The sequence below is a fragment of the Rhea americana genome, unplaced genomic scaffold, assembly GCF_003343005.1.
Source record: "Rhea americana isolate MKP2758 unplaced genomic scaffold, rheAme1 scaffold_2, whole genome shotgun sequence".
Taxonomy (NCBI): domain Eukaryota; kingdom Metazoa; phylum Chordata; class Aves; order Rheiformes; family Rheidae; genus Rhea; species Rhea americana.
In genome coordinates this window covers 8,840,268-8,851,612 of record NW_028186149.1, presented here as the reverse complement: position 1 = coordinate 8,851,612, position 11,345 = coordinate 8,840,268, and the positions used below count along the sequence as shown (strand labels likewise).

The window sequence follows — 11,345 nt, the reverse complement described above, 5'->3', positions numbered from 1 at the left end:
TTTTTTTTTTTTTTTTGGTTTAAAGTGGGTGAAAGTTTCTATGATTTTTACAAAATACCAAAGCAATCTTTGTTTAAAAAATGCAAGAACAGATGGAAATGTCAAAAGACTATCAAAATTCATACCAAAGGAAATAGCATTAATCACTGTAAAAAGCCAAAATAACCTCTCAATAGCAATAAGAACCAAATGAGTAAGAAATATGTTGTTCCAATAGCACTGAGACATGACTGCTGATTTTTCTGACTGCCTGGCACATAAACTTGTAGCTTATTTAACAGCTGTGCCATTATATGTGTATATTTAAAATGCTGTTTCTCATACTGACTTCAAAGCTGTTTCTCGTAGTGCTGTGGTAGTTCACCTGCACTTCATATGCATCCATATAACTTAACCAGCATTTCTTTGTGTAAATGGGAGTGAAGTGTTTTGGTTGTTCAAAGAAATGCATCTTTTATATGCGTTCGCTTGTGCAGAAGAGCATACACACCTGGAGGTATGTATGACTTGCAGAAAAAGCATAGCTGTAGTTTGTAGTTCAAGCAGTATTTATTTTAATTTATTCAATATCTTGATGCATAAAAATCAAAAAAAAAAAACTATAGTACAATTTTTTTTTGTTAGCGCTTGTATGGATTTCTGTGCAAGTATAAAACAATTTCTTAAAGTGGTTTTCAAGGCACAGTTTCTGTGCTTGCCCGATGTGAAGGGTGCCCTCCTGGACAGTACATTACAGATAATAATTTAGCCAAATTTGTTGAGGAAAATTACAATAAAAATAAGCTTCAGAATTTTTGTTTAAAWATAATATATAATAGTTTTTAATCTGTGTCACTTTTATCAGATTTACCGTTTTTCTTCCATAACAGTCTTCTGAAAATACTAAGAAATATTTATCCATTTATATTGGACCTGTGTGTAAAGAGTTTTTTCCCAGCTTAAATGTTTTTTTAAAACTATAATTTTTCACCAACATAAACTTTGTAGCAGAACATCTTAGCATAATGTGAATATATTTTTATAATTCTGATTATAAAGATATTACCTAGATCTGTTTCCTGTGCCAGCACAACCTGTTCTGGTATAGCTTGGCAAAGGCACATGTACATAATCACATCCATATATGACCGCTCTGCCAGCACAGTCCTACACATACCAGCAAAAATCTATTCACTGCAGACAAAGTTTTACTTATGCTGAGCAGATCTCCACTATTACTGCAAAAGAAATAACACAGTAGATTCATAGTTTGCCCAAAGGAAGATCTGTCAAACTCTGTGGTCAGAACCACCTTTTCTCTTATTTCTCATCTCTGTATATTACTTAGGTTTAGGTCCTGCAAACAGATCTGCATTTTCACACAGCCCCAGTAATGCAATTAGCCCTTTTGGCTGCTTAATACACAAGTATGTGGCACTTAGCAAAACTTTGCTGTCTGTGATATGCCACGAGAAAAGTTAAGAGATCCTAAAAATAATAATCAATTGTATTATATAACAATATTAAATGTAAGGAAAATTTATTTGAAGAAATTTAAAATTATTCAAGAAGTTGCAGATAATACAAATATGTGAATGGTACGTCAGAGAAATCATGCACTGTACAAGGATGTTTAAACAGATAGTTTGTTTCCATTACTAGGACAATTTCCAGAAGTAAACTTGAAGTGTGTAATTATATGCCATTCACTCAGTTAATGTGGCCTTTCATTTTGTCATCTTTTTCACCCTAATTAATACCACCCTAATCATTTCAGTAGGTTTTTGATGCTGTGAAAGTAAAGCCAGTCTTACTGGGTAAAACAGAAAGAAATCATCTGAGCAATTAAAAGAGCACCAATTCTTTTTTACAGTTGGACAGATCACCCTTCATGGGATGAGGGCCAAGTCTTCCAATCTCCACCTCAGGCAATCCTTTCACTATGCCTAGCAGATTAGGACTGTAGGTTCAAACACAGCATATTTAGCAAAACAAAGCTGTTTTCAAATAAGTAATTCTATTGGGATTGCTCATCTGAGTAGTTCCACAGCCTTATGTGTGCATGGCATGAGGTCTTCAGTTTATATTTGGAGCAACATCATAGACATGAAGAATACAATCTATTTTCAGATTTCAGATAAAAAGTAGTTGCATTTGTGCAATTTATCATTGCAAAAGAAACAAAATATCATGTTACTCACCCATGTATGGTCATCTTGGTTTATTCTTTCCCTGCACAACACTTAGCATTTTTAATCAGAGTGTACATAAATGAAAAGAAAAAAAGGAGATTGTCATATTGCCCTTTGTAGTTCTCTTTCAAAATCTCCTGATGATAGTCTACAAGGAAATAATAAATTGCTTCTATTGTGGAAAGGTATGTATCTGGCTTTCCCTTTTGATGACGCCAAAAGCAAGTTTTTCTTGTTTTCAACTCAATTTGTAGCAGCCCTGTCAAGAAAAAGAAATGACGTAGATTAGATGATGCAGATTGGATAAAGCATCAAACAAATCTTTGGTTGTGGTTTGCTTTTGGCTTTGCTGCTAGTCTGCATGAAAATCAGTTCTCTATCTCTCTCTGTATATGTATATATCTGTTTTTCATCTATAAAATGGGGGCAATAATATTGTCCTTTATAGATCACATTGAAATTTGATAAAAAATGCTGTAGGAGCTAGGTTAAAATCTGCACACTCGCATCTAAAATGTACAGGGAGCCTTGACTCGACTGGGTGAACTGCAGTTTGGATGCAAGGTCTATCACATAGCAAGAGTGAAATGCATACCTATTACTGGTCAGTGTTCATAAAGTGATGTATAAACTTCATCTCTTACAAGGTTAATACTTTTGAGTGTAAAACAGTCCTTCAGACTACCATAGCTTTTCTGAACTCTGATGAGGACTATTTCTATTTGCTAAAAGCTAGACACAATTTATGCTTGTTAAATAACTGTAATAATCACACTTGGATTACCCAGGACCAGAGCCCGGCCAGTAATTTATTTCAAAAAATTTTTTTTTAGCAATTAAACTTTTTCTAGCTTGAGATGAAAGCAAGATATTCATKGCGTGTATGGATATGTATGGCATATGAGAATCTCCTATCTCCTATAGTCTGTGTGTGTAATTTCTTATTTGGTATTTCTTAAGATACACAAATTACTCAAATCATACTATTGAATAACTGCTTTGTAAACAGGAGTGGACAGCTGGATTATGAAGAATAGCATATATTACTATCAATAATAAGATCAGTTTGTAAAGTTATCTTTTTTTTAATGTTAAGATACAAAATTTGCATCTTGGGATGGTTTAGTATCCTTTTCTTTCTTTGAACAAGGTTAGCCTTAGATCCAGTAGAAAAAAAAATGGTGAAATCTCAGCCCTAATGAAAGTGAAAACTCTCATCAAATTCAATGACGTTTCCACTTTAAGAGTAATGGACAAAATTTAGAGGAAGATTCCTCCAACATAATTTATCACCTATTCATGGTTTGAATATAAACGTAAGTTCATTGAACGCGAGAGCACTGATGCTRCTGAGCTTACTGCACAAGCAGGATCAGTTAATTTCCAACATAGAGTCTGAGTTTTGGAACAAATACATGAAGGATTAAGGGTTACAGCTTACTGAGCATATTTCCATCATCTTTGTACTGTATGTGTACAGCCAAAGGCTATGTTTTATTACAAACATTGGTTGTTCTTATGAAAGCAACTCAAACTATGAAGGAAATCAACTTTTTTTTTTTTTAAGCATCCACATACTTTGAGCTCATTAGAAATAAATGTTTATGTAAATCTAAGATCAAGCAAGAGGAAAATACAGCTACCTTTAAATCCACTTGGCTATTGAATGTAAACAAAATTTTCCCTTATAAAAGTTATCCTCCTGTATATATGCCTTCTGGCAGACAATAGGATTATTAGAGACATACAAACACCTTTCAGAGAGCTCTTCCACCTTTCCCTCATCCTCCATTCTTTTTCCATATGCTACATCTAATTATCRCAAAACAGTCCCTGTGCTACTTCATTATAACAACAGAATGCCCAAACCTTCAAGATCATATTTAGTCATATTTAGTCACTGATGTTACATCTAAGGGAGACTCAGATTCTTATCAACAAAACGTATGTACATTATCCATTTTAAACACAGGTGAAGCCTTTTGTTTACTCTAGGTCTTCAATCCCATCTTGGTTTTATGGAATATTTGTATGGTGGATTGGGAGATTTACTAGTTCAAGAAATACTAGTGTGCTGAAAATTCTGGAATGAGTAGTTATGGTTTGCTCCTAGGGCTTTTTTTTTTTTTCCTTCCCTTCAAGAGGCAAGGTACTTACTCCTGCCCATGTGCCTATCCTTATTTTAATTATATCAGTTAATTTCCTACAAGAAGTCTTGGTACCTTCTTGAAACTGGTACTTCAGAAAAAAATTCCACTCCTTTCCTAAGTAAATGTCTACTTTCCCAACTTCTGTGAATAATTTAACAATTTAAGGTGAAGCAGAAGGGATTCGCATACCTTGGATTCACCTTGCTTCTTGTGCTGTTGGCCCCCTGACTATATACCAAACTCCCAGACGTAGAATACAGTCCATGCTATTGTGAAAAGATTTTAGAAACCTATAACAGAATTTTCACTTTGCTTTGCATTGTACACCCAGAAGTTTGATTTTGAGGGAAGAGGAGAGACAAAAATGTGAGAAGAGGGTAAGAGCTATCAGAAAAAAGAGGCTGAAGAGAAGCTGGTCTTAGAGAACATCACCTTTCTGCTCTCAAATATCCTGGCTATGCAAAGGTATAAAGGGTACTATTTTCTTGCAGAACTAAAGGCAAGCACAGAAAGTTAAAAAAAAAAACAAAGCAGAGGTATTATACACCCTTCTACAAGGGAAGCTATACGCTGATATAAGACATTTGGCTAATACAAAATAGCTCTAATTAGAGAAAAAATACCACAGCAATCTGTTTCTTTAACAACCACGTTGATGTTGCCAATATGCTTCATCGCTCATTTGAGAGAGTAATCGTTAAAACTAAATATAACTGCTTCCTTTCTGATCTAGTGATTGTTTCACTTCTAATGAAGTGATCAATCCTAAATATTACCAACTTTCAAATATTTCCTGTCTTTAATGCAACTGATTTGGTTTTGCTTTCTAAAGATATATTATGCCACTTCTCTAAGAAGATACAGAAGTATTTTGTTTTGTCCAAGTCTTCTAGATTGCCTATTTTTAAGATTGATAGAGTCAATTGCTTTCTCTTGCAGTGCAATTAGCTAGATTTACTCCATGTATCAGTCCAGGCTTACAAAACACAGGCTTTATTTTACATTTTCTTGGCTTAATTCATTAATGGTCTCCATCCAGTATTTCTCATAACTTCATCTTTTTGAATAAGCACTGCAGTAACTTCTTATTTGGAATTGTAAACATTCCTTTTTGAACTTTAATATCTCAGGAATATTATGTGGATGATGACTTAATTTGTAGGAGAACTGAAAAATCACAACAGTCCTCTAGTTTTCATGTGCATATGATATGCACGTTCCTTCAGTTTATGTCTGAGGAAACTTCGTCCCTGTCCATCCTGAAAGGCAAAACTGCTATCTCTAAAAGGAACAAGAATGCAACTTATGTCCTGTAAAAAAGGAAAGCGATGAATGCACCAGATGTATACCTGCTGCATGGAGGGTAGAATTTTCCCTTGGGCTGGATAAAAGAGAGCCTGACTCACATGACACCAGTCTCACCTCCTAGAGCACTTCTGAGAGGAGTGGAAGGTACTTGGGGAAAGAGAGGACTGGAATACGACTGAAACAGATGAAGTTCTAGAAATGAGGGAAGGGTCCACTGGATCTGCATGCACATAGGCCAACTGGAAAAAATGGTGTAAGAGCTAAAAAGTAACAACAATCACTAAATCTTGGCTGATACACTGCATAAGCTTCTACGGAACCTTCAGTTCCCTTGGTTGACTGTTAATTTTCTAAAGTTTCATCCTTTCTATAAAAGTTCTAAATACTTTACAGTAAATTATAAAATGCAGTAACTCTAGTCTTTACAGTAATATACAACATGCAATAACTCTAATCTTTACAGTAATAYTTCTGTTTATTTGATAGAGTATGTTTTGTGTTAAACTAAATATTTGGTAACGGAATTTTAATTAGCCAATAAGTTATACTAACATGTGGGACTCTTTAATCAGCTGGCTACACAGCAAGGCAACATTCATCTTTCATGTAAGAAGCCTGTGAAAGCACTTGTAGGAGCCAGTGGAAAGCAGGCACTACTAAGCAGATATATATATTAGTATTTTCAAACACCTACCTTCAAAAAAAAAAAAAAAANAAAGAAAGAAAGAAAAAGGAATGCCACTGCTAAATTGGTTTATATTTTGTGGTTTTCTTCAGAATACTTAAATGTAACCTTCTTTAATAAACCTAAGACAAAAAAAAACTTTGCAGAAGTCTTAGGTATTTGCTTTCAAAGATTGGAGGGTGTTGGGGGCAGGCAGGCATTCCTCTTTTGACTGGATAATACTAGTGTCATTGAAGTGACTATGAAACAAARAACTGTACTAGAAAAAGGAAAAAAGCACCTTTACCAGTGGCCTCTTTGCCTGGGAACACAAAACATACCCAAAAATTCTCCTGGCCTTTACTGACTAGGAAATGAAAAAACAAGTCCCAGATAGTGATGTACAAAGGAAATTTTTCTGGCTTCCTGCACAGTTCATTTAAAGGACTACTGTTAAAGGACTACATTGTCTAACATGACAGCTTCCAGTCCGTGAGATTCAGGAAATCTGTTCCAAAAGACAATCGGGGAAAAGAAATGTAAAGAAATGCTTTCTTAATAGTAGTTTTATCAATTAGTGAAAAGAAAATATGTGATATGAAAACAAATGGAGTCTTGACTCAGGAATACAGCATTGAAATACTGAGTATTTCATGACTACACAGCTCTATGGTAACACATGCACTTATAACATGCTCAGGTCTGTTACATATATATACATATATATATGATTCAATCATTTTTGTAGCAATAAAACCTCAATTTCAACTTTATTTTATTTTTTTTACCTTGAAGTCGTTCATCAGTTATTATTTTGTTAGTTTGATTCCAGGTACTGTCAATAAATATTATTTTCTTCAGTCTAGTGCCTTCACTCCTGTTGCTTGAGATGCATTCATTTACATTTTTTTCTTCTTCAGGGTCTATTTTTGCTTGCTTAAGAAATGGCTCTCTGGAACAGCCATCATCATTGTCATAAACACCTTTCTTAGCATTTTTTTGGAGATGGAAAGCAATATCTTTCACTGAAATTGAATTGGGGCCAGGAAAGATAAGTGCTATCTACAAGAAGAAAATAAAGAAATCAGAGTGTCATCGAAATATGATACTTTTATAAAATACTAAGAATTGTTTCAATAAAGAAAAAATAAAAATCTTTCTTATCTGCACCCACAAACATTTAAGACAGTGAAGAAGTAAGAGAGCATCTCTTATAAAATATTCTATTGTCTAAAAGCATAAGGAATTGTATTAAAATAATGAATATTAGAGTATTTTATTAATGTAATCTCATGCCTCTACTACTGATTCTGATTACTTCTGTAAAAGAAAGTTTTTTTTCATCTAAACAACGGTGTCAGCAAAGAGGTAGTTTGAATTTCACTTGTCACTGTAGAGTATGGACCAGGAAGGCCATGAAGAATAGTTTCCATCCTATTCTCATTCACAGCTTTGGGGTCAGAAGAAATAATCTGTTTTGTCCTTCTGCAGCTCTCACAAATACGTTTTATCAAAAAGACTAGCGACTGCCTTTACTTATGATACAGTATTTCTTCGGTAGCTTATTATTGCATTCACAGTCTGTGACTTGGAAAGCTTGAGCAGTATTAAGTCACTGCAACCTCTTCCCATTTTGCCTACCTTCTCCATCATAGTTTCCTTTTTTCAGCTCCTGGCCTCATACCTCCTACTCTTTCCTTGACATTTCATTATCTGAAGAAAGTACCCTCTCCCTGAGCTATGCACGTTATCCCCCTTTTCAGGTAATCAATGAAAGTTTTAATTATGACATCAGATGTGTTAATGGTAGGTTTTAGATTAATCACACCATTCAAATGTGTTTTTAATCTCACTTTTTTTTTCAGGCTCTATGCTGACTCAGGTAGACAACAGTTTCTCTGTAATAGTGAATGTTATAAATTTTAAAGAAGTTTAAATCTTGCAGATGATGAGCAGGACACCTAACAATGTTCAGCTTGCATTAAGTTGAATAGTTTCACAGATTTAGATAAAATAATTCTCATAGGACACAATAAATCAAATTATATGAGGTGCTAGACATGAGAAACTCAAACTGGTTAGATGGTGATACAGTATTTTTCAGCTTTGGCGGGCAGTCCATAACAATACTTGTGGACATGTGCTTTGAGAGAACTCAAAYGGGTGGGTTGGATTAATATACTATCGCTCTCCCCCCCTCTCTCTCTTAGGGGACTGCAGTACCAGCTGCAGCAGGGAGTACAGAAGATATCTCAGCATTTCCCCAGCACAAAGCCCTGTTATCTACATAGTATTTCTTACTTCATGCCTTTTTTCTTCATATTCTGGAATGCAAGGGTATTTATAAATTGTAACATCATCAGGTGCCAGGAGCTTAGCATGCACAGCAGTGCTTTTGCCATCAGTTTCATTTGGGTGTTTAATAATRTCAATCTTCAAAGGTAACTACAATAAGAATAGAAATAAGTAAGATGTATGATTATATACATGTCTACATAAAAAACAAACAAAATCCAGGAGAAATAGCTATGGTATATAATTAACACATACTTGCTTCAAATAGTCTCACTGAATGTTTTTGGTTAAATAGGCTTAAAAATAAACTAAAATGAAAAAAACCACTTCTCACATTCTCTCCATTCATGTAAATAGCTAAGTATACAATGAATACAATATGGAATGGTGTAGTAGTAGGGTAGTAAAAGCTCTAGTATTAGCATCAATCAGGTAAAGAAGATAAAAGTTTAAATTTAGTAATATAATGGTCCCAAATATGAATATGCATCTGTATTGGATATTCACCCTATTGCAAAAATGGCCAAACTTATTTAACTTAAATTAATGAAACCCARTAGGTCAGATTTCCAAAGTACTTCTAAAATATTTTCACAATGCTTTCAAAGTGTCTTCAAAATGCATTTTTTGCTCCTAAGGGATTTTGCAAAATGTAGCTCAGTCACATTTGATGTTTTTTCCAATATATTTTAGCTGAAGAACACTACATTTTAGAAATATTTATTTATTTTTACTTTAGGAGTGGTTATCTGAATTAAACACCCTTTACATTTAGGAATGCATTTTAGCTCACATTTTATGTAAAATTCAGCCTTGGTTATGGGCAGATGATACCATTTGTTTCAGTACATTCTGTTCTGGCCAGAGTTCTTACGACTGAAGAATGAAGGTAAGAACAGTGTAAAGAAGCTTTTAAAAACTAACTGAAAACACAGTCATTTGTGTGAGAATCCCAGTGGTTTCAGCTGATCCTTTTCATCTAGAACATACATAAATGTTCATGGTGACTGGAACATTGTCAGTGCTTGTACATTTAATTCCTTAAATAAGAAGGATAATAATTTTATCTAATTGTAGTTTATTCATACTTGATGGCTACTGTGTTAAAGGTAAGTGCTCATAAAAAATGAATCAGAAAAGAAATAGTCACATATACTAGCTGCTAACAAGCAGAAGAATATTACAAAAAAAATACGTAAGAGAGATTAACCTTCACAACCGGAATTTCTTTGGTAGGGACAGTTTCAACAGGAACAAAGCATGTATAACAATAAAACATTCTTGAACTACTGCATCGTGGGCACTTTGATCTCCCACTCTTTTTTGCCTTTTCAAGTACTTCCTGCGATGCTAACTGTAATTGTTGAAGTGGGTTATCTTGAAACGATGATGGAGTCTGCAATTCTGGACTTTCCAAACATTCAGTATTTCTTTTTAGTCCTTGAGAGTTTTCTTCATTTAAAAATGTAGACGAGTTTAAATACATGGTTAGCTGAAAGAGACAATATGTTGCACCTGATAAATACAGATCTGATATACAATGAACTAATTTACTGGAAATTCTGTTTGATCTTACTTAGCAAAAAAATACTCATCAAAGTAGATACCCCCTATACTGAATCAGATGATTTTATTCTTTCTTTTATTACAGCACCAAGAACTCCGAACCGATTTCCAGACTGCATGATATAAACAGGTAGAAGAAAACTGAGATTTGTATTCTTAATGCATGTATATGTACAATCATCATTTTACCTAGATAAATTATCCCACTCACTTCACTTATGTAACAGAAATATAAATTTTTAGGATCAGTATCTTTTTTGTTTGCTATTCTTTTGTCTGCTSTTTGTTGCAGAAAATACACTGGTAGACATCGATTGCTACCTGCATGAGCTGTCCCACTAGTTTTCACCAGGACTACTGATAATGGAAGAAATGCCTGCAAGACAGAAGTCCATAATAAGAGAAAAGTTAACTGTACAATTTTAGATCTCTATCCTGAAATTTATTGTGTGYAGGCAGACCAAACTACCTGAATAAAATCCCTACTGACAAAACTTTGTGAGATAAAAGAAAAATTAGACTGAAATCTGGCTTTGGGGCTGGTTTCAGTCTAGACTCACTCTGCAGGTTCGTATTTATTTTTTAAAAATTGATGGATTAACWTTTTTTTTTCCAAGGCTTGCTTCAGGACAGACACTGACCCTCTGCAGCTGGCATAAAATTTCTACTGTGTTCTCTGAGTAATGAACCTGAGTAATGACTGTATGCATGCCCACGCCTGATCCAGATCGAATTAGCACTGTGTRCAGAGACTGATATTCCCAATCACAAACATAGTGAAACCTTTCAGATTAGATTAGCCAGGGGCCTCTCTAGTCTTCAAAGCAGCCCAAGTGCTGGAGATTGAGCAGCCTGCAGTAGTTACGAACTGCCTTTTGCGTTCTGTACTGCATCACTTAAGATGAGAAAAGTCATTTGTATTATTTACTTTCAGTTACTTTAAGTTTACTTTTTCATGTCACAGATCACACTTGTGAAATGATGTAACAAAACAGTCATGTTTAGCAAAAACAATAATTTCTGTGATATGATCCAGAGTGAAGTGTTTAAATAAAACCAAGTGTAGTTTAATTGAAAAACAGCAAAAATGAAAGACTCAGCTAACTCCCCCACATAAATTTAAAATCTATTCCAGAAAAATTAGCTGCTATTTTCTGGTAAAGCTGAATACTTATACTTGTTTTGATCCCT

General features: G+C 34.3%; 1 protein-coding gene across 3 annotated transcripts in view; it reads right to left on the bottom strand.

The window, feature by feature from the left end:
• The window catches only part of DTWD1 (DTW motif tRNA-uridine aminocarboxypropyltransferase 1), a 14,637-nt gene extending 4,557 nt beyond the window's left edge, over positions 1 to 10,080 (bottom strand). For all 3 annotated transcript variants that reach the window (XM_085303433.1, XM_085303434.1, XM_085303435.1), the window contains exons 1-4: positions 9,799 to 10,080; positions 8,595 to 8,738; positions 7,082 to 7,355; positions 2,181 to 2,430 (exon numbers count right to left, since the gene is read on the bottom strand). In XM_085303433.1, the coding sequence (XP_085159559.1) occupies positions 2,201 to 2,430; positions 7,082 to 7,355; positions 8,595 to 8,738; positions 9,799 to 10,074 (924 nt within the window). In that variant the 5' untranslated portion in view covers positions 10,075 to 10,080 and the 3' untranslated portion in view covers positions 2,181 to 2,200. The remainder of the gene's footprint in view (positions 1 to 2,180; positions 2,431 to 7,081; positions 7,356 to 8,594; positions 8,739 to 9,798) is intronic.
• Positions 10,081 to 11,345: the final 1,265 nt, after the last annotated feature.